We start from the raw sequence: 22,405 nt of genomic DNA, 5'->3' as shown, positions 1-22,405 counted from the left end.
AAAGGAAAACTGAGAAAACGAATAAAAGTCAAAGCAAGAAATAAAAAAAATGTAAATAGTTAAAGAAAACGAAAGGAGGGGACAAGAAGGACAATAAAGGGAGGAAACACAGGAGGATAAGTAAGGGGAGAAGTGAGGGGAGGTAACGCCCTTCCCTCCCTCTCCCTTTCCATGTCCCCCTCCCGTGACCCCTCAATTTCCATACCTTCCAAGGGCGCAACAAGAACCTTAAGTGAAAGCGTGATTCATTGTATTAATCTCAACACCCCTCAGAAAAAAGAAAAAGAAAAAAAGAAAAATAAAGAAATAGTTTTTTTAAGATGCTTTTTTTTTAAGGTCGTGATTTTTTCTCTCTCTCTCTTTCTCCCGCTAAGTATCGTGGAAGCAAGGAAGGAGGGAAGGAAGGAAAGTATAATGGTCATAGATGAAAGAAAACTGACTAGTATTTGAGAACATACTAGCGTCTCATATATCCACAATCATCAGACCTTTTTACCTCAATATGTTTCTACTTTTAAGTCTGTGCCATTTGAATCAATAACACTGACGCTGAAATGAGAGAAGGATGAACGAGGACAGAGAACGCGTGAGTGAATCTTTGTGAGGTTTCGTGGGGCTTCGTGACCCCTCTGTAGACTGTAGCCCTGTTTCTGACTTGCCTGGTTCCTTCTCTACCTTCTAACTCTCCTTCTTCTCCCCTCCCCTTTTCATCTTGTTTTCTTACATCATCCTCTTTCTTTATTCCCCTCATCCGTACTTTCCTTATCCTCTTCCCATTTCCTCTTGTTTCTCTACACCCTTCTTCCCCTCTCTCTCCACCTCCACACCCTCCTTACCCTTCCCCTTTTCCTTTTGTTTCCCTACGTCCTCCTTTTTTTCCCCCTCCTTCCTCTCCTCACACCCACGTTCCTTATCATCTTTCTCTTTCCTATAGTTTCTCTACACCCTTCTTTCCTTCCCTTTCCACCTCCACGTCTTCTTTATTCTGCCCCTTACTTCTTGTTTCCCTACGTGTCTCCTCTTTGTTCTTTCCCCTCCTCCATACCTTCCTTCCTTATCCTCTCCCCCCTTTTCTCTTGTTTTCCCACACTCCTCTTCTTCCTTCTTTCCCCTCCCCTTCCCTTTCTTTTCCTACACCACCTACTACTCCGCCACCCTCACCCCTTAACCACCTCTCTCCCTCTCTCTCTACCCTCCCCTCGCCTCTTATTCCCCATCATCCTCCTCCCTCATTTATTTTAAAAGGTCATAAAATTCATACCGCCAAAAAGCAAGCTGATTGGGCACACACACACACACACACACACACACACACATACACACACACACACACACACACACAAAGATGAAGATGAAAAAAAAATAGAAATATGAGGAATATGGTGAAAAGGATGTACGTAGAAGAAAAGAAGGAAGAAAAGAGCAAAAGTAAATGAAAGACGAAGAAAAATAATGAAAAGTATAAAAGAAAGGAAAAGATGGTGACAATGATGAATAATAACGATGGTGATGATGAAGATAATAACAATAATGACGATAAAGGAGAAAAAAATAGAAAAGAGCGAAGAGAGAATGAAAGACGAGACAAAATAAGGAATCTGAAGGGAGAAACGAGGATAGAAGATAAAGAAATGAGTAGATAAACGAAAGAAAACAAACACGAAAAAAGTGAATGAATGACTTCTGACTGTGGGCGAAGAGGGAGACTGAAAAAAAAAGAATAGACAAAAAAAAAAAAAGATAAAAAAAGAGGTGTGGGATGCGCAGAGTGTCCTTGAGGGAGTGTAGGATCTCCTCTACAATCCTTTAAAGGAGCTCACGAGGCTTGGCGGTGTCCTGACGAAGGGCTGAGTGTCTGGAGGGGAGGTGAAGGGTTCCTGACGGGAGCGTAAGGACGGGAGAGAGCAGAGAAGAGTGAGGAGGAAGGTAATGGTGGGAGGTGATAATAGGATGTAATAAAAATTGAAGAAATGGAAGGTGTTAGAGAGAGAGAGAGAGAGAGAGAGAGAGAGAGAGAGAGAGAGAGAGAGAGAGAGAGAGAGAGATTAATAGAAGAGAGAGAGAGATTAACAGAAGACATGTCGCTACTGAAGAGGCGCTGAAGAAGAAAAGAATAAATGAAAAAATAATAAGACAAGAGTACAAAAAAAATATATATATAATAGTGAATAAAGAGACAAGTGTGAAGGCGATAAAACTTAAAGAACATGAGAGGATATGAGAGAAAATAATTAAGTAAAATACGAAGATGCACAAACCAAGTAAGAAAATAGAAAATGAATAGAGATTTAAATAACGGAAAAAGACGGAACGTGACGACGAAAATGATACAAATGAAAGGAAGGAAGAAAAAAAAAAAACGTCAGGAAACAAGAACAGCTGTGAAAATGATGAAGAAACAAGAAGAATGAACGGCGGAGAGGACTGAGAGGAAGAGGAGGAGGAGGGAAAGGAGAAGGAGAACGAGGAGGAGGAGGAGGAAGAGGAGGAGGAGAAAGAGAAGGAATAGAAAAAAACAAGAATAGATCAACAGTGAAGAGAAAACAAAGATAAAAAAATAAAAAAAAAGAATAAGCGGAGAAAAAAAAATAAGAAGAATGAGAAAAAAAAAGGAAAACAACAGCAGTGAAAAAAGGAAGAAATAAAAGGAATGAACTGAGGAGAGCTCTGTAGGAGGAGGAGGAGGAGGAGGAGGAGGAGGAGGAAGATGGCCAAGCGTGGAAGCTGGCAAAGGTTACCCAATCAGTGCAGGGAGCCTCCCCTCGCGGCCTGACCTTCCTGGCACCTTCTTCCTCTTTCTCTCCCTTGACGTGCTATTGGCTCGCTTTTCACGCCGCCGTCACCCTGATCACCTGCACCTTCACCCTATTCAACCCTTACTCCCTTTCTCCCTCACTCTGTTCACCTTTTACTCTATTCCTATTCCCCTCACTCTATTTTTCCCTTGCTCCCTTTCTCACTAATCACGCTTATTATGCTCCTTTTTATTATTATTATTTTTTTATTTTTTATTTTTATTATTTTATTTTATTATTTTTTATTATCTCCTTTTTTCCTCACTTTATTCACCCTTACCTTGCTTCCTTTTCTCCTCACCCTATTCATCCTTATATTATCTCCTTTCCCCCCACTCTTTTATTCGTTTTTATACCTGTTCCCTCACCCTTCTTCGTCTATATATTACTACCTTTTTCTCTCATCTCTGTTTTATTCACCTAAGTTCCTTTTCTGTTTTTCCCTCTCACGAATTTGCTCACCTCACCTGTATCCTCATCCTCTACGTGCCTACTCCTACTCGCTTCTCTCTCCCCCTCATCCTTTAGTTCATCTCTGTTCCTTTCCTCTTCTCTGTCATCCTATTCAGCTTTGTTCCTCATCTTAGTTTTTTTTCTTCATCTCTACTTTTGACTTACTAAAAAAATAACAACAAGAACAAGAACTATAAGTAAATGATTAAATGAAATAAAAAAAACTAACACACACACACACACACACACACACACTATTGTAAACGTGTATGTGTGTGTGTGTGTGTGTGTGTGTGTGTGTGTATGCGGTGGAAATGTTGCTTGATATTTCCCTCCCAAATGTCAGCGGGAGAGAAGGAGAGGGAGAGGGAGAGAGGGGGCGGCCTGAACTCTCCTGACGGTGAACGAGACGCCAGACACCGGAACAATAGACTCCTGCCCTTCAGTAGCCCCGGGAGAGAGAGAGAGAGAGAGAGAGAGAGAGAGAGAGAGAGAGAGAGAGAGAGAGAGAGAGAGAGAGAGGTTTGCGTGCACGGTAAAGCGGACAAGAATGAATACACCACACAACACAACACTACACACACACACACACACACACACACACACAGCTGTACATCAATCAATATCATCAACCAGTAACCAGAAGCTTATTAACATCAACAACAACATCAGCAAGATCAAACACCTGTAGGAAGAAGAAGAAGGAGGAGACGGGAGACAAAAACGAGAGAGAGAGAGAGAGAGAGAGAGAGAGAGAGAGAGAGAGAGAGAGAGAGAGAGAGAGAGAGAGAGAGAGAAAAGTAATGTTCCAACCTCCCTTTCGTCTCTTGTCTCTTTCTTTCTTTCTCACTCACCCCCTACTAGAACCCAGCCCCTCTCCCACACCCTCCCTCCCTTCCTTCCCTTCCTTCCCTTCCTTTCCTTCCCTCTACACGGCGCACCATCACCCTCTTGAAGCGCAAATTACCTCTCCCGCGGCCTGTCACACGTCATTACAACTTTTCCTCCGAGAGAACCCGAAGTTATCGTCAAGTTGGTAATTCGAAAAGGAACTGATTGCGTGGAGGTGCCAAATGAAAATTAGTTGTGTGACCTCTCTTGTCGTGGGGAGCCGAGGAACCGATGAAAATTGGGTTGGTGGTCTCAAGGCGCCTTCTTGTTGGGGGAGGGTGGAGGGAGGGACCTTGAGGGAAAGTTGGCGGTGAATATATATCGAGAGAAGTTTGTGATGATGAGCTCTGGGAGGAAGGGAAGGCAGGGAGGGAGTGAGGGAGTGATTGGAAGGTGGGAGTGAGGGTGAAAGGAGCAGGCTGATTGGAGAGTGTAAAGAGGAGATGACTTGGGAGGTGACTGGGAGAAGAGTGGATGGGAGGAGTGACTGTTGCATGTCTTAGTGTGTGTGTGTGTGTGTGTGTGAGAGAGAGAGAGAGAGAGAGAGAGAGAGAGAGAGAGAGAGAGAGAGAGAGAGAGAGAGAGAGAGAGAGAGAGAGAGAGAGAGAGAGAGAGAAAGGATGGGATTGAGGACATTTGGTTGAGTGCCAAGACGGAAGGGCTAAGGCGACCACCATAACACAACCTCACCATGAAATAATAATAATAATAATAATAATAATAATAATACGGACAAATGCACCATTAATTAAACCATCCAGCAGTAATCTTAATATACTTTTTCTTTACGAAGACTAACAAAACGAAAACGAGGGAACAGCGAGAAAGGAGAAAGATGGAAAGATGGAAGGGTAAAGAGAAGACGAATAAGAAAAAAAGTAAATGACTGAAGGAGGGATGAGAAAGTAGATTGGAAGGGAAAGAGAGAAAAAAAAAGAAAACAAGAAAACATGGAAGGGTAAGATGAATAAGGGAAGAGAGTGAGGGAGGGAGGGAGGGAGGGATAAAGGGGAGAATGGAGTAGGGGAGGAAGGCACCGGGAGGAAATGCGTTAATGGGTAGCGGCGGGGTAGGACGGGTCAGTAAAGGCGGTGGTTTGTTGGACAATACGTGGCTATCACCGTGAACAAGCACCGCCCAACCCTGACCCTGCACCCCCTCCCCCATGTCCCTGTCACCCCTTCCCCTGTTGCTGTCACCCCTTCCCTGCTGCTGTCCCGCTTGCCTCTGTCGTTGCTCCTGTGTCTGCCCTTGTTCTGAGTCCTCTTTGTCCTCCCCTTCATCCTTCTTTCTATCCTTGTTCTCGTTTTCTGTCCCTTCCACCTCCTGATTTTATTCCTATACCAGTCCCCATAACTCTCATTTTTAACTCCTGTTCCATTTTTTCCCCTCTTCCTGCTCTGCTTCGTTGCTCTGTTCCTGTCCTCTTCATTAGAATAGTTTTCCTTTCTGTCCTGTCTCTGTGTTCTCTCTTCCTGTCCATGTCCTCCTCTGTAGTATCATTTCCCATCCTACTTTTGTATATCCTCTTCTATTCCTGTCATTAGTAGTATCTCTCATCTATCATTTCCCTCCCATCCTGCCTCTCTATCCACTCTCATATTCCTAAGTTGATGCGCTCCTCTCTCCCCCACTGTTCCCGCCTCCTCCCTCTGTGCTCCACTCTGGGCTGCCGGAGCGAGGTATCTCCGCGGGATCCGTTGAGCCGTACAGCGGGGACTGCTAAATTAGCCCATCAGCGTCGGGCTACAAGAAAACCCCGCCACGGAATCCCTTTTCATGGTGACCGTCAGCGGGGCGACGTGAATGTTTATCAAGATGAAACCGTCCTCCTCTCCGCGGCGGCCCGGCTGGTTCCGTCCCTCTAATTGCTTTGTTACGCCCCTCTGTGTGTCTCACCTGTCGCGTTACGTGTATGGCGGCCGCGCGACGTCCATGTAACGGTGCGACAAGAGCGTGAAACTTTGGGGTTTGTCGCCGAACTAATGACTTAATGAGCGCTGTGTCCGACTCTACCCTCCCCTTCTTGCCTAACCTCCCTACCCACCACGCCACCACGCCACCAGGTATTGAGAGGCCGGGGTATTGAGGGTAGCTGAGTGTCTCTACCTGGCGGCGAGGCTGGAGGGAAGGGAGTCTGGGAAGGGAAGAGTGCCCGGCTGGTATTTAGAGAAGTGGGCCAAGGGTGAGGTGGACAAGCGGGAATAAAGTGCAGTAAGGTGGATGTGATGCGGTGAGGTGTGTTTGATTGCAAATTATAGCTGATGTGATGTGACTTAGACATGCAAGAGATGGGTGTGGGATGCAAAGGGCGTGCTGCAGAGAGCGTAGCGAGCGAGTCATATAGGGTGGGCGTGGAGAGCGAGGGAGTACAGGGAGGGCGTGCAGTAGGGCAGGCGTGACGGCGTGGCGTGGATTGGTCAACGCAAGGAAAGGGAACTTGGGATGAATTTTAAAACCGTAACACCACCTCGTAAAGTGGACGAGAGCCTGACTAGCAGCGCGTGAATTAGAGAGACTCGGACCTGGATACCGCGGCAGGAGGGAGGGAGAGAGGGAGGGAGGGAGGGAGGGAGGGAGGGAGGGAGGGAGGGAGGGAAGAATTGAAAGAAAAGGAAGAGAAAAGGGAAAAGAAAAGTAGATGTGAAGAAGGTGAAAATGACGAGAATAGGAACCGAAAATAAGGAGGGAAGAGGTGAAGAGGATGGAAAGAGAGAGAGAAGGAATGAGGGAATGGAAGAGAAGAGCAAGGAGAGAGGGAGAGGAGATAGCAGGTGAGCGAGGAAGACCCGGTGGCAGGAAGATTAGGGGATTACCTCTCCTTAATTAATATCTATCACCTGGCGAGACGTATTACCTGCCGAAGCTAATTGAGAATCACCACTGCTACACCACCACCGCCACCGCCACCGCCACCACTACCACTACTGGTAGCACTACTACTTCCACTACCACCATTGTCATCATCAGCATAACCATCATCATTACTACTACTACTACTGCTGCTGCTGCTGCTGCTGCTGCTGCTGCTGCTGCTGCTACTACTACTGCTGCTGCTGTTGCAGCTACTACTACTACTACTACTACTACTACTACTACTACTGCTACTACTACTACTAACACAAAAACTCCTCCTCCTCCTCCTCCTCCTCTTCCTCCTTCTGTTACTACTACTTCTACTACTGTTACTGCTACTACTACTACTACTACTACTACTATATTACTACTACTACTACTACTACTATTACTACTACTACTACTACTACTATATTACTACTACTACTACTACTACTACTACTACTATATTACTACTACTACTACTACTACTACTACTACTACTACTACTACTACTACTACTACTAATACTACCACCATCACCACCAATGGCAAAGAAAGGAAGGCAAATAAAGACATGAACGGAAAATTGGACGAAGAATAGAGTGAAAGAAGGAAACAAAGAATGGAAGAAGAAAAGGAAATACGGGAAAAAAGGGGAGAGGAAATAAGTAAATCTGGGTTATAGGAGACAACCCTGAAATCCCTTATCAGACACGCAGGGCACTGAGGAGAATGAAAACCTCACCCCCTCCCACTCGCCCTACCCATCTATGCACCCCAAGAACGGAGAGAGAGGAAGAGAGAGAGGAAAAAAATATATAAATTCACACTCTTAGGAAGTGGAGTGTGAAATACTTAAGGAATCAGGAGAATCACAGTAAGGTTTCAACAAAGGACAGAAGAGTGTAGTAAGAAGTAAGGGAAGGGATGGTGCGCCACGTTAAGGGACCAATTTCATGACCGCCAAATATTTCATCGCGATCCTGTTTTTACCTGATGAGAGAGAGAGAGAGAGAGAGAGAGAGAGAGAGAGAGAGAGAGAGAGAGAGAGAGAGAGAGAGAGAGACTTACTTAAAATTTTGTATCTATGGTTATTTTATTGTTTTTTTTTTACTCTGATTGCAACTTTTTTCTTCAGATGTCACAGCAAAAAGTTTGGTTTCCACGGATGTTTTATTTCCATTAGCAGTGCAGTTTCTAGACACTTCACACTGTAATTTGGACTTGTTTTTTAACTTTCCGTTATGGACTTGTACCTTCAGTGGGCCTTTTTTTTTTTTTTTTTTTTTTTTACAATTTTTGTTGCCCTTGGCCAGAAAACCCTCTTAGAAATCCGCATATTACAGAATCATCGCAAAACCATCACGTACCCGACCTTTGAAATCTCATTAACTTCCAGTATAGCTATTCACTTGAAAGGAATCGAGATGAGACGTAGAAATCTTTAAGAAAACACACCTAAGATCCATAAAAATACATTCATTCTAATTATATCATCCTTTCTCATCCCATCGCATCGCCAGCACCACCCTCGTCAGCCCCCACGTCATCGCTGCTCGGCCCTTGTTTACCTTGCAGCGCGTCTGAGTCCACATTCTAAAACCACACTACCACAATCAAAAGGCTCTAGTTAAAGGCATACTAGTTCTTAAAGATGTTTCTGTGGTTCTAGTGGCAGATTAACAAGACCTCTGCATTCTTAACAGGAGAAACACTCATAAGAACCCGGCTAATCATCTCTGTAGCCTTCGAAAATAGTCGGGATGAGAGAGCAAAGCGTTTCAAAATACGGGCCTCGGTGAGTCTCGGTCGGAGCTACATGGCGGGGATCCGAACTGAGGTTTTCCGAGTCATCGATCAGCGTGCCTTCAAGTCTGCGAAGGTCCGGTACTCGCGGCCACCCGATCCTGTACAAACCTTATTTTTGTTCCACCTCTCGCCCCCTGCTCGGAGGAGAGATCAAAGAGGCAGGGGTAATTGAGGCCACGAGGAGGAGAATGAGGAGGAGGAGGAGGAGGAGGAGGAGGAGGAGGAGGACTAGGAGGAAGAAGAGAGGGAAAAGAAGACAGAAGAGAAAAGAGAAAAGGAATATGCAAGAGAAATCAGAAAGAAGAAAAGAGGATATGAACATAATAGATATATTCGCAAAGAAGAAAAAAAGTGAATAAGAATTAAAACGTGAAAGCTGAGTGAATATTACTCTTCGTTCGCTCGGCTTGAAAAAAAAAAAAAAAAAAAAAGAAAAAGCCAGGTTCCAACAGGACTCGATCCCAGGTCCTCGAGTTTGCCAGGAATATAACCAGTAGACCACTGCACCACCACCTCCCTGCTTAGCACTAGAGAGGCGGAGGGCGCGGGGCCGTGGGTGGGGCGGCGGGTGGGGTAGGCTGGTGGCTTGGTCCTGCGCCATTAGAACCAAGAGCTCGCTTCTCCCTTGAACACAAAGCGAGTAAAATGTTTGAACGATGAAGCAGAAAATAAGTGTTCCTCCGCCATTTGTTGTCCCTGGAACGACGCCATGAACCAGCCGCTTTATATAGGGCTTCACACAGCCTCACACAGCTTCACGCAGCTTCACACAGCTTCCCCCCTGCCTTCGATCCCCGTCGCCTATTCGGATTCAAATGTTATGATCTTCTTCGGTATTAAAATGAAAACCCGATCCACTGGTTCGCCGCGCAGGGCCGAGATGCAGGGAGTTATTTGTCTCACTATTCAAACACCTCCTGATCCAATCTGAGAGAGAGAGAGAGAGAGAGAGAGAGAGAGAGAGAGAGAGAGAGAGAGAGTTGATTTAAATATTCAACATTATTTCCTCAACATAACACCAGAAAACGACACACACACACACACACACACACACAAATAAACACACGTAGTAATAAACACACTTTCAGCCAGCCTACCAGGGGCCCCATATCATCCAGATCACACACCGGCGCCCCGATCCAGCTGGAGGGGCGGCGCTGCTCACCTCCACGCAGTATATCTCAGCGCAGAGTAACCCAGTCACTCCCAGCCTTATTCTCCTTTACTCCAAACGCGCCGGCATTTGCATTGTAAATTCTCAAGTCGACGGAGTACCCTTAGGGACCCGCTCTCTCCCACTTGCTGCCTTCATTCCCGCATCAGCAGCCAGCAGTCAGCACGGGCGGTCATACTCAAGCGTGATTCCGAGCAGAAAAGAGAACACGATGTAATGAAAAAAAAAAAAAGAGAACAAAGTGTTCTATTAATAATGATAATAAAGAAAGTAGAGTTCAATATATGAAAAAAGAGCGTTTTTATTTGTTTAAGGCTTAGTAAACTTGTACATCCTTTCTCTGTTTCTCTAGCGCCGTGTTCTTCTTCATCCTGTTGCTTCGTCTTTTCTCTCGTCGTTGTTCGTTCTGTTGCTGGGAGATTTTGTTTTCTTTGTCTTTTCGCGATGACAGCACGTGCTTTCCATCCCCGCAGCGTCTCTCTCTCTCTCTCTCTCTCTCTCTCTCTCTCTCTCTCTCTCTCTCTCAAGCGTCGATAATACCGGTAATAACTTAAAATATGCATTTTTGAATGTATATTTCATAGCGCGGCCATAGCATTAATTAGTGTTTTTTGCGAGTGGCAATGATGCTGAATTAATTTCAAGGTTTATTTATTTTTATGTAAATCGTCAACTCTCTCTCTCTCTCTCTCTCTCTCTCTCTCTCTCTCTCTCTCTCTCTGATAGTTTAGACCTCTTTTTACTTGCTCATATTTAATTCTCTGCCTGTTTCTATGGATATATCTGTCTTTTTGTCTGCGTCTGTCTGTCTTTCTGCCTGCCTGTCTGTTGTCTCTGTGTCTGTCTGTCTATGAAATTCGTTTCCCACCCACTTCATTCTCCCTCCCTTTATCAACTCACCACTCCCTCTCTCCCACCCAATTCCCCATCCTTTTTCCCCTCTGACCCTCTCCCCCTCACAAGCCTCCCCACCCCTGCCTCTCCCCTGCCCTCCCCTGCCTCTCCCTGCTCCCTGACACACCCTCGTGAACGCGTCTTTGCCACGGGATGGTTTTGATAAGATTTAAATTAGATCATTGTATCGAGTGCGGTGTTGGCGGCAGTGTGGCCCTCGCCTTATTGGTCCCGCGTGACCCGGGGGAGAGAGAACAGTGCAGGCCTAGCTATGAGCGACGCCCTCCCTCTCTTTTCAGTCTCGTCTTTTCTCTTTGCCTTGATTTTTATTCGTCGTTGTGCTTTTTAACTCTTTCCTCTGTCTGTTTTGTGTTTGTCTCTTTGTCTGTCTTCTATTTTTTTTGTCTCATTTCCTAGGTTTTTTTCACTTTGCTCTTTATTCGTCTATCTCTGTTTTAACTCTTCTGTCTGTCTATGTGTGTCTGTCTCTCTCTCTCTGCCTCTGCTTGTCTCGTTGTCCCGGTCTGCCTCTCTTTCTGTATTCGCAAAGGAAAAAAACAACCATGGAAACCCGACAAACCATCTCTGCTTTGTGAAAATAGCCCTTTAAGAGTCCAAACCGCTTCAAAACACGTGTCCTGATGTGGTAATTTAGTATAACACTATTCTCTCACATCCTTTGCTCCAGCGCGTTGTACTGCCTTCCTTCACAAACAAAACTCTTTCTCCACACACTAGCAATGAAATAATAAAAAAAAGTAAAAGGCGGGTGGACTTGGAGCGCGGAGACAGAATGATTGACTGCATAACTGATTGAATGTTCGTTTTTCAAGGTCATCCGCACCAGATGGCGACGAGAGATCGAAACGGCAGCGGACAAGCACCAATCAGACGGCGGCTAATAAGGGAGGGTGACAGTTCCCGGGGTGGATGACTGACTGCATGCCTGATGAGGGCTTCTTTATTATTTACGTCACCCGTGCCGAGCAGCGACGAACGATTGAAACACCAGTGGATAACTACCCTATCTTTTAGACAACTGAACTTTACATCTATTGGACTTGAGCTCTGAACGGATCGACATCGCCACAGTTTTTCTCCTTGCATTATTCCCTCGGCATGTTTTGCTCGCCTAATTTTACATGAGGCGGGAAGAGAAGCTGATGTGCGTTTACTGTACCAGCCAATCCCTTTACATTCACGTCTGGTGTTTGTATATAATTTTATCTCGGAAGTTTGTGTTCTGCTTCAAGAAACAACAACATAAGCCGTAGATTTTGTGTTTCTTTTCCACAAGACTTGTCCGTAGTTTAGCGAGGGCCGTATGTGAGTAATTGTAAGCACAGGTAGAAGCAGCGAGAGGTACTTAAGTGAGGTGTACTGAAAGGACGCAGGTGACGCGAAAAGAAAAGGTAAAAAATATGTACATTATGCCGCCTGTGTCTGTGATGCTTTTGATGTGTGTGTGTGTGTGTGTGTGTGTGTTTATACTGGCGGCGAGACGGTGGGAGCAGCCACGTTTGACGGTGACAAATATAAAAAAGGGGTAGTAGTCTCTCTCTCTCTCTCTCTCTCTCTCTCTCTCTCTCTCTCTCTCTCTCTCTCTCTCTCTCTCTCTCTCTAACCCTACGTAGGCCTTATGTGACCCTCAAATGAAAGGGTTATGACACCATCGACGCGTCTCTCTCTCTCTCTCTCTCTCTCTCTCTCTCTCTCTCTCTCTCTCTCTCTCTCTCTCTCTCTCTCTCTCTGTCTCTCTCTCTCTCTAGCCGTCAGGGCGTTATGCTAACTAAACACGGGCCGCCGCCGCCTCCCTCTCACCGCTGGGAACACAATGACTGCCATTTTGCCTGCGCCTCCAATCCCATCAAGGAAAACCGTACTAAATTAACGACCGGCAAGAAAACCACACGCGATGTAACTACCCACTGGCCTTTCTCACACCCGACTCGTCACTTCCTTACGTCATTTCTGTTAGGTAAGATTTTTTTTTTTTTTTTTAGTTTGTGACGTTGGAAGGAGTCTTTACCTAGCTACTACTGCCCCCGAAGTCTTACTCGCTAATACTGTGTCGTTAGTTGTGAACAGTGGTGTGTTCCCTTTCGTTTCCTTTCTGGCGTCACGATTTCGGTGATATTCTACGTAAATTGCTCAGAAGAAATAAAAATTATATGAGATGATATTCTGGGCAAAAAACAACTTAGATACTGTGTGATAATGAAGCGATACTTTGCGTAAACCACTCACAAAAGTATGGAAATGAAGTGATATCCCGAAAAAAAATCACTAAAAACCAGCAAAAGAATTCAGGACGAAGCGCCGAAAAAGACAACACTCACGCAAGACACACACACAGACAGACAAAGAGGGCCAGGCGTACAGCAGGCCCACGTATCTTCTGTCGTCACGTTTTCCATAACATATCTCAAACCCCTCAAAAAATTGTAAAACTGATGAAGACCAAGCAGAGAACAGACACACTCACGCAGCCAGGGAGGGCAAGGCGCGCGGCAGGGCACCAGGGAGCCTCCTCGTCAACACTAACCTGCAAAGAGACAAAACAAAATGAACATTACCTCATTGCCGCGTAACAGGTGTGAGGACAGTGTGTGACAGGGACACTGATGCAAATAAGTGATAGACGATGCACGATGGTTATCTAAACGTGATTAATGTGCAGTGACGGCGGCCACGAGATGCCTCCCCGATGATGCCACTCACCGCCTCCCTCACCCCCCATCACCCCTCACCCCCTTACCCAACCCTCCTTGACTACCCCCTCATCACCCTTGCCCTTCCCTTCTCCTTCCCTTACTTTGTTGACTTCTTCCTTCCTCTTTGTTGTGTGTGTGTGTGTGTGTGTGTGTGTGTGTGTGTGTGTGTGTGTGTGTGTGTGTGTGTGTGTGTATTCATCACCCTCACCATTCCCTTCCATTCTCTTTTCCCTACTTTTCTGCTTCTTTCCTTGCTCCCTAGTGTGAGTGTGTGTGTGTGTGTGTGTGTGTGTGTGTGTGTGTGTGTGTGTGCGTGCGTGTGTGTGTCTAGCCGTCGCCCAGTCTCCAGCAGTCCACACAATGGCCAAACACATCCTCGGCCTCCCTGGCGTAACATAGCGTCTCCTATCCTCTGTCCTTCAACACTCCTTCTCATCAATAGAATAACAAGCTTCCCCATGAAGACATTGTTCATGGATAATGTTGGAAAGGTCTGAGTTCACGATTGTAGTTGTTTACAAAGCACACAGTTCATATCGAGGAGAGAAGAGCATTCTAATTTGGTGAGAAGACAAGTAAACTGTTTGCATAATATCGTCTTGTGATAACAACTATATTTTGGCAGGGAATACGACGCGCCGATGTGAATTTCATTGTGTCCTTGTGCAATCTTACCCCGAGAAGAGTGGGGCGCTTATTGTCCCCAGCGGGAAAATATTGCTTTGCTGAAACCGAGACTTGCTACAATAACTCTATTATGTCATGGCCGGCTAAATGCTATATGAATGCTGTATTTTATGTTTCTTTTTCCTTTTTATCAGGTCATCATGTGTATATTAAAAGCACATCAGATTAATTGACTCATGCATACTTATGTAAATGCATTTATTCACAATGTACACGAATAAATATTGATGTCATGAGGATAAATCTTGGTTGAAGGTTACATATTCCGCATATAGTGTGCTTATGTACGTATACAAACACACACACACACACACACACACACACACACACACACACACTAAAACCTTATCCTTCACTCTTCCTCCTCCTCCTCCTCCTCCTCCTCCTCCTCCTCCTCCTCCCCGTCTCTATGCTGCTGCAGTCACCTCCTCCTGTTCTGAAGTCTGCTGGAGTCTCTAAATAGATAGTGAAGAGTGTGTGGTAGAGAAGAATGTTATTGTTGTGAATGCTTGTGATGGATGATGGAGACTGTGCGGTGTTGTGCTGCAAGGAGAGTGCTTGCTTTGTTGTTGTTGTTGTTGTTGTTGGTGGTGGTGGTGGTGGTGGTGATGGTGACGATAATTATACTTCTACTGTTTTTGTTGTTCTGATGTTTATAATCATGCTGACATTGATATTGTTGTTGCTGATGCTGATGATGATGGTGGTGGTGGTGGTGGTGGTGGTGGCTATTCATGATGGTGGGTGTGTTTGTGGTGGTGGTGTGGTGGTGATGATAGTGGTAGTGGTGGTGATAGTAGTTTTGGTGTGGATGATATACCGTCAGCGGCTGTGGTGGTGGTGGTGGTGGTGGTGAGAACGGTAAACACAAGGCAGAGAGTGTTTTTGAATATAGTGAGTATAATTAATGCAAGGAAAACAAATATTGCAGGCAGCAAACACCACAGATAACTATAATGAATGCTTCACAGTACACGCTTTCTATGTATTCAAATACGTTTTTATCTCCCCTCTCGTTACTTCACCCGAGAGGAGGAGGAGAAGGAGGGGGAGGAGGAGAAGAGGAAAAGGAAGCGAAAGAACAAGAGAAAGAACAAAAGGAAGAACAAGAGGAAGAACAAGAACTAGAAGAAAGAGGAGGAGGAAAGAAGAAGTAAAAGAACAAGAACAAGAATAAGAAAAAGAAAGAATGAAAGATATAAAAAAAGAGGAATGGAATACATAAGTAGAATAACGAGGAGAAAAGAAAAAAAAGAGTGGAAGAAAGCAAAAAAAAAATGAAGAGGAGAAAAATAAGAAGGAAGAAAAAAGAAAGAATAAACAAATACAAGAAAGAACAAAATAGAGACAGAGAAGTAGAAGAATGAGAAGACAAAAAAAAAAGGAGAAGCAGAGCGAAGAACAAAAAAAGACGATGAGGAGCTGGAGGAGGAAGAGGAGGAAGAGAAGGAGGAGGAGGAGAAGAAGGAGAAACAATATCTTTGGGTTTAATTAAGAGTGAGGTGCAAGTAACAAATGGAGGTGGGAGATGGACAGCTAGGAGGGGAGAGAGGGAGAGGTAAAGAGGGGGAAAAGGAGAGGAAGAGAGAAAGAGAGGAAGAGAGGAAGAAAGGAGAAGAATATAGTTTTTCTTTTTTTTTTTTTTTGCTAGTGGTTTAAAATTACACAAGTATTTTTAGGAACCCCATGTTATTCTTAAACTTAGGAAGACAAAGATTAGTTTTCCCACGAGGTAATACATTTTAAGATGAGCTGTACTGACTCTCTCTCTCTCTCTCTCTCTCTCTCTCTCTCTCTTCTCTCTCTCTCTCTCTCTCCTCTCTTCTCTCTCTCTCTCTCTCTACGGGAATTGAACAGTCACATTCCCTGAACACGATCTTTTATCTCCAACACTGACCCGGAGAGGAGGAGGAGGAGGAGGAAGAGGAGGAAGAGGAGGAGGAGGAGGAGGAGGAGGAGGAGGGTTGACAAATAATCGACAGGAGGTTAGAGGCGTTGTACAGAAGAGGTTGGCGACACATCAGAGAGAGAGAGAGAGAGAGAGAGAGAGAGAGAGAGAGAGAGAGAGAGAGAGAGAGAGAGAGAGAGAGAGAGAGGAACTAGAAAGAGCGATGAAGAGGAGGAGGATGAGAATGGCTAAGAGGAGGAGGAGGAAGAGGAGGAGGAGGAGGAGGTCTTCATAATGGATTAAGGCTCGTAATGGATTAATTAGATTGCGGGGTAATCGACAACCGGCCCTCCTGCGCCCTCTGGTGGTCCGCCGCGCTGTGTTTTGTGGCCGTGGCTCCGTCGGCGGCGAGGCTGCGGCGGTGCGGCGAATGTTGCGGTGAGGACCTGCTGAGTGCTGGAGGAGGTGGGGTGTGGGTAGCGATTGTTGGTAGTGGTGGTGGTGGTGGTAGTGGGTTGTGGTGGTGGTGGTAGTGGGTTGTGGTAGTGGTGGTGGTGGCAGTGGGTTGTGGTAGTGGTGGTGGGTGGTGGTGGTGGCTGTGGTGGTGTTGATGTTTGTGGGTGATGGAAGATTGTGAGGTTATATTAGTGGTGGTGGTGGTGGTGGTAGTGGTGTTGTGGATAAAAGGGGAGAATGAGTGAGAGTGAGGGAGAGGAGAGAGTGGTGCCTGGTTAGTGCGGGGAGAGGAGAGAGAGAGAGAGAGAGAGAGAGAGAGAGAGAGAGAGAGAGAGAGAGAGAGAGAGAGAGAGTGAGAGAGGAGAGAGGAGAAGACGCTGTGACGCGGACAATGACAAATGACGGATGACTAATATTTTGATGGCAAGTGTGGGAACACACACACACACACACACACACACACACACACACACACACGATAACTCCCCCCCGATGGACTGAGAAGCCAAGACCCGGGGTGGGGGCAGGAGGCGGCAGGTGGCAGTGGGGAAGGGGGCATGATAGGGAGAGGGGAGGTAGGTTGCGAGGGGGGGAGCTGTCAATACCGCAAGAGGGTGGTGGTGACGGAGGGAAGCCCCTGGAGCCTCCTCTTCTCTTCTCCCATCCCTCCTGCCTCTCTTCCTCCTCCTCCTCCTCCCCTCACTTCCTTTTTTTTTTTCTTCTCTCTCTCTCTATCTCTCATTTCTTTACCTTTTCCTTTCATTCCCTTACTTTCCTTGTCTTTTTTACTCACTGTTTCTTCACTCAGTCATTACTTCGTCTTTCTCGTCCCTCTGCCCCTCTACCCCTCCATTCTCCCCACTGGAGCCAAACCTACCCGTACGTACGCTGCTTCGTTAACAAACGTCACCCGCAGATCGATAATTTTGCTAAAAAAAAATCCAAATGAAGATAAGCGTCACCTGAAGACAGGGTGTAGAAAAAAGACCAAAGAATAAAAAAAAAAAGTAGGAATAACACTTTTTAAAACATTGATATAGAAGGAAAGGGAGTCAGCGTGAAGATAAGGGTTCATTCAAGACAGGAAACAAGAAAAAAAACATCGATAGTAATAAACAGCCAACAATCTAGCATAAAAAAATAAACAAACCCAAAACGTCGACTTAAGGAAAAGTGTAAGGAAAAGTCAGAAACACTACAGAGTCGGATACATAAAATACATGCCACGACAAGACAAGACAAGACAGAAAACGTTGATGATCCACAGACAGAAAAAAAAAAAAAAAAGGAAAACAGCAGTGCGAGTGTAAGGGAGAAATATAATAAGCGGAAAGACAGATACGAGCGTCAAGGAGACATGAAGTAATTAGAGCGGAGAGGCGGCAGAAGGGAGCGGGGCCGTCTTGTCCTTCCCCAGCAAGTACCAGCCGCCCTTTGTCACTCATTACGCCCCACGTGGCCACGGGAGCCGCCTCACAACACAATATCTCACACTTGATATACTCTCATATTAGCCACAGCCGCCATTGATATCAAATAGCATTAACCACTCGGCCAGCCTGTCGGGGAGTGTTGCCGTCTGCAGGGCGCCAGATACCCGCGGCCCAGGGGAGGGAGAGGAACCCGCCTGACGAAGATGAGACTTTCCCCGGGAGAAATTTGAAGGCTGATGGCGCCGAGTTTTTTAGGGAAAGTAATTAATTGATCAGTCATACTTAGGGTGAAAATGCATCAGGATTAATTAGTAGGCAGCGATGTGGAGAGGTCATATGGCGGAGAGGCGGCGACGAGGGAGGCGGAGGGGAGGAATTGGAGGGGGTGGAGGGGAAGAAGGGGTGAGAGACAGAGGTGGCTGTGTGGGAGTGGGGGAATCGCAGGCCTTACGGAGGGGCGGGAGAGGAGCGAAGGTGGTGTGTCCCCCTGCCGTCATCAATCATGAGGAAAATAAGTAATTAAAAAGGGCCTAATCCAATATGGCGGCAGGCGTGGAGGCGTCGGGGGAAGACGACTCGCCGCCACTTTATCATCTGATCGCCAAAAACTCCACTAACGAGTCTTTCGCGACGCCGCCAAACCACACCACCGCAGTCCCGCGATCACACTTGACAAACTGCGGTGCCGTCATAATTAAAACGTCATCCATCACGCTGCCTCCGGGTGACGAGGAAGGGAAGAAGGGAAGGAAAGAATTACACGAAGGAGACGGAAAAAAAAAAAAAAACTTCGCGACTTCTGGGAGACAAAAGGAAGCTCGAGGGTGTCACCGGGCGGGTCTTTTTCTTCTATTTCCACTCTCTCCCTTTGTGAATATGAGTTATAAGTCGCCGTGGTGAGTAGAGGGTTGTACAGGGGCGCAGGTGCATGGAGGAGGGGAGGGAGGGAAAGGATGGGGGAGTTTGAATAGGAAGAAAAGATAATAGCCACATATGTTAATAAAGACAAATCGTGTATCTGCAGTAAAAAAAAAAAAAGGATTAACAGAAAGAAACATATCATGGACAATAATGTTAAGATAAAAGACAAGGAGGAGGAAGAGGAGGAAGAGGAAGTATTTATTAGTCACGTATGTTAAAACGCAAGTATATCTCTAGTAAAAAAATAAGCTCAGACAAAATAAAGAAAACCTCTTAAGAAACAAAGTAAAGATGGGTTGCAATGTTTAGTGATGACAGATTGAGTGAAGTCGCGGAATGTTGGGGGGCAGTAAAGGCGATGTCAGGAATTTTATGTAAGTCACCCCCCGCTCTTGTTGTTCAATGGAATGCCTCCGTTTTCTGTTAGCTTGCTCATTTATTTATTGTTTATCGTTTTATTTATTTTTATTTCATTCTACTTCTGTCCTTTTATTTTTAGAATCCATTGCACTTTGGGGCTTTGATGTAACATTGGGGAATCTCTCTCTCTCTCTCTCTCTCTCTCTCTCTCTCTCTCTCTCTCTCTCTCTCTCTCTCTCTCTCTCTCTCTCTCTCTCTCTCTCTCTCTCTCTCTCTCTCTCTCTCCCCCATTAATCAGGCTCCCTTACGATGCTCCCTTCTCTTTCTGTCTTGCTTCCTTCATCTTCCCTTCACTCCTCGTCACCCCAAGACTCCCCTCCCCGGTGCCCTCACTTCCTCCCTGTCGTCTCCTCTCCCCTCCATTCAGTAACATTTCATTTCTTCCTTCTCCTTTCTCTCCTCCCTTTCTAATCCTGTTAATTTTTTTTTCCTTCAATTTCTCCTCTAAGTCTTCTTTGCTTCTTTAAGTCATCGTTGTTCTTGCTTTTTTTTTGCATTTTTTTTTAGTTTTCCTCATTTTTTCCTATCTTTTCTTTTATTATTTCTCTTTCCTCGTCTCTCCTCGTTTACTCAAGACATACTTTTTTTAATTCTTCCTCATTATTTTCCTAGTTTCGCTCCCTCTCTCTCTCTCTCTCTCCTCTCTCTCCTCTCTCTCTCTCTCTCTCTCTCTCTCTCTCTCTCTCTCTCTCTCTTTCTTTTTCTGTTTCTCTTATCCTTTCTTTCGACTCCCTCGCCTCCCTCCCTCCCTCGGTCGTCCCTCGCTTACCCAGGACAGACTTGTTTCCCCTCAAGATGTCAGCATGTCACCGCCAATCTGGTCTGAAGTCTTAGGTCCCTCCCCTCCACCTCCACAACCTCTTGTCTCCCTTGCCAGTCGCCACGCACTCCTCCACACACATCCTTCCCTCCCTCACCCATTCACTCACTCACTCGGTCATTTACTCCTTCGTACCAATCTCTCTCTCTCTCTCTCTCTCTCTCTCTCTCTCTCTCTCTCTCTCTCTCTCTCTCTCTCTCTCTCTCTCTCTTCTTTCGTTCTAAAAATAGTTTGTTTGCAGTCGGATTCATAAATGTTTTCTTTCTTTCTTTCTTTTTTATTTGTTTATTCACTGATATTTTTAGTTTTTCGTCATTCATCCTTCTCATTCTCAAATTTACTTACATTTCTCTCTCTCTCTCTCTCTCTCTCTCATCTCTCTCTCTCTCTCTCTCCTCTCTCCTCTCTCTCTCTCTCTCTCTCTCTCTCTCTCTCTCTCTTACTTATCCTTTTGTTTGTGTACGTACATATTTGTTTTGCCTTCACGCCTCCATCTCTTCTTTCTCCTCCTCCTACTCCTTCTTCTTCTCCTCTTCCTCCTACTACTTCTTTTCCAGGAAGACAAAGGTAGACAGTTTGGGAGGAAGCAGCAGTCTTGCTCTTCCCTCCTCCTCCTCCTCCTCCTCCTCCTCCTCCTCCTCCTCCTCCTCCTCCTCTCCATGTCTACCGAGCTAAACCCAATTAAGCTGAGAAGCGTCTTCCCTGACCTGGTGGTGGTGGTGGTGGTAGTTGTGGTGGTGGTGGTGATGGCGGTGGTGGTTGGGATTTCAGTATTGAAGTGGTTCGTTGTTTTATTTTTTTGTTTTGTTTTGTTTTGTTTGTTTTGTTTGTCTTATTTAAGCTGTGAGATCATAACTGTGTGTGTGTGTGTGTGTGTGTGTGTGTGTGTGTGTGTGTGTGTGAGGTCTATTCTTGTTCTAGTGTGTGTGTGTGTGTGAGGTCTATTCTTGTTCTACGTGTGTGTGTGTGTGTGTGTGTGTGTGTGTGTGTGTGTGTGTGACCAGAAGCACATAAGCACATCCTAACAATCACTACAACCACTTCATTCACCACCACCACCACCACCACCACCACCACTACCACAGCTGATTTCTATTCCCTTTCCATTCCCAGCGACACTCTCCACACACTCTCTCTCTCTCTCTCTCTCTCTCTCTCTCTCTCTCTCTCTCTCTCTCTCTCTCTCTCTCTAAGTCGTTGGGAAGCGCAGCGCGAAAGTTTGCTCGATAATGTGTGGAGAGAGAGAGAGAGAGAGAGAGAGAGAGAGAGAGAGAGAGAGAGAGAGAGAGAGAGAGAGAGAGAGAGAGAGAGTCGGGGCAGATCGAGTATATTCTCACACTATTGTCACTGTTGTTTTCCAATGAAGAGACGAGAGACTTCACACTCGTCAGGGAAATTGGCAAATATGGAAGTCACTGAGGTTTGGGCAATGGCTCCCCTTCCTCACCTCCCCCCACCTCTCTCTCTCTCTCTCTCTCTCTCTCTCTCTCTCTCTCTCTCTCTCTCTCTCTCTCTCTCTCTCTCTCTCTGATAACACACACCCGAGGCAATTAACTTGGAAGAGTGGAAAGGGGCGCGTCTGTCTGTCTGTCCCGAGTCTAACAAAAGTCGTATCGGAAAGGATGTTGAGAGGAGGCAGGGATGGGAGGAGTGAAGGGTGATAGTGACGGGAAGTGATGGTGGTGCATGCAGAAGGTCGTGGTGATGAAAGGGAAAGGTTGGTGATGTTGAGAAGAAGTTTGTGGTGGCGTGTGGCGTGTGGTGGTGAGGAGCGGGGAAGTGTAGCAGTAGTGAAGAAAATGGGAATACCTGTGATGGTGAGAGAGATTAGCAGCCTCTAAAAGCTTCCCTCACTGAAGCACCAACAATTAAACACTATCGGCGGCATAAACAAGTCACAGGCGCCGAGTAAGGGAGAAGAATAAACAACAGGAACAGTACGAACCAGTGTCTCGGTCTTGTCTCTTGAATTGTGAGTGAGGGAATGTTTGTAGGTACGAGTATATCGCCGCGTAGCTTTGTTCCTTGGTCCTCTTGTATCAGTTCGTCTCTCTCTCTCTCTCTCTCTCTCTCTCTCTCTCTCTCTCTCTCTCTCTCTCTCTCACGGTATTGTCGCTTCTCTACGTGCGTACTTTCCCTCGCCAATATATCTCAGGTGAAAAACTCGATAGCGAAATTCTATAACAGCCGCTCCTCTCCCACTCTCTATACC

General features: G+C 45.8%; 1 protein-coding gene and 1 long non-coding RNA gene across 2 annotated transcripts in view; one reads left to right on the top strand and one right to left on the bottom strand.

Moving 5' to 3' along the window:
* The window catches only part of LOC135108045 (uncharacterized), a 49,065-nt gene extending 35,972 nt beyond the window's left edge, over window positions 1-13,093 (top strand). The window contains exon 3 of the long non-coding RNA XR_010272119.1: window positions 11,688-13,093. This is a non-coding gene — a long non-coding RNA (uncharacterized LOC135108045). The remainder of the gene's footprint in view (window positions 1-11,687) is intronic.
* Window positions 1-22,405, bottom strand: part of LOC135108044 (COUP transcription factor 2-like) — an 88,890-nt gene that overhangs the window by 34,807 nt on the left and 31,678 nt on the right. Inside the window, exon 3 of the mRNA XM_064018626.1 lies at window positions 13,340-13,399. Coding sequence (XP_063874696.1) covers window positions 13,340-13,399 — 60 coding nt within the window. The remainder of the gene's footprint in view (window positions 1-13,339; window positions 13,400-22,405) is intronic.

The sequence above is a fragment of the Scylla paramamosain genome, chromosome 16 (assembly GCF_035594125.1).
Source record: "Scylla paramamosain isolate STU-SP2022 chromosome 16, ASM3559412v1, whole genome shotgun sequence".
In the NCBI taxonomy this organism is placed as follows: Eukaryota; Metazoa; Arthropoda; class Malacostraca; order Decapoda; family Portunidae; genus Scylla; species Scylla paramamosain.
Note: the sequence above shows the minus strand (reverse complement) of the source record. Positions and strands in the feature narration are given on the sequence as shown.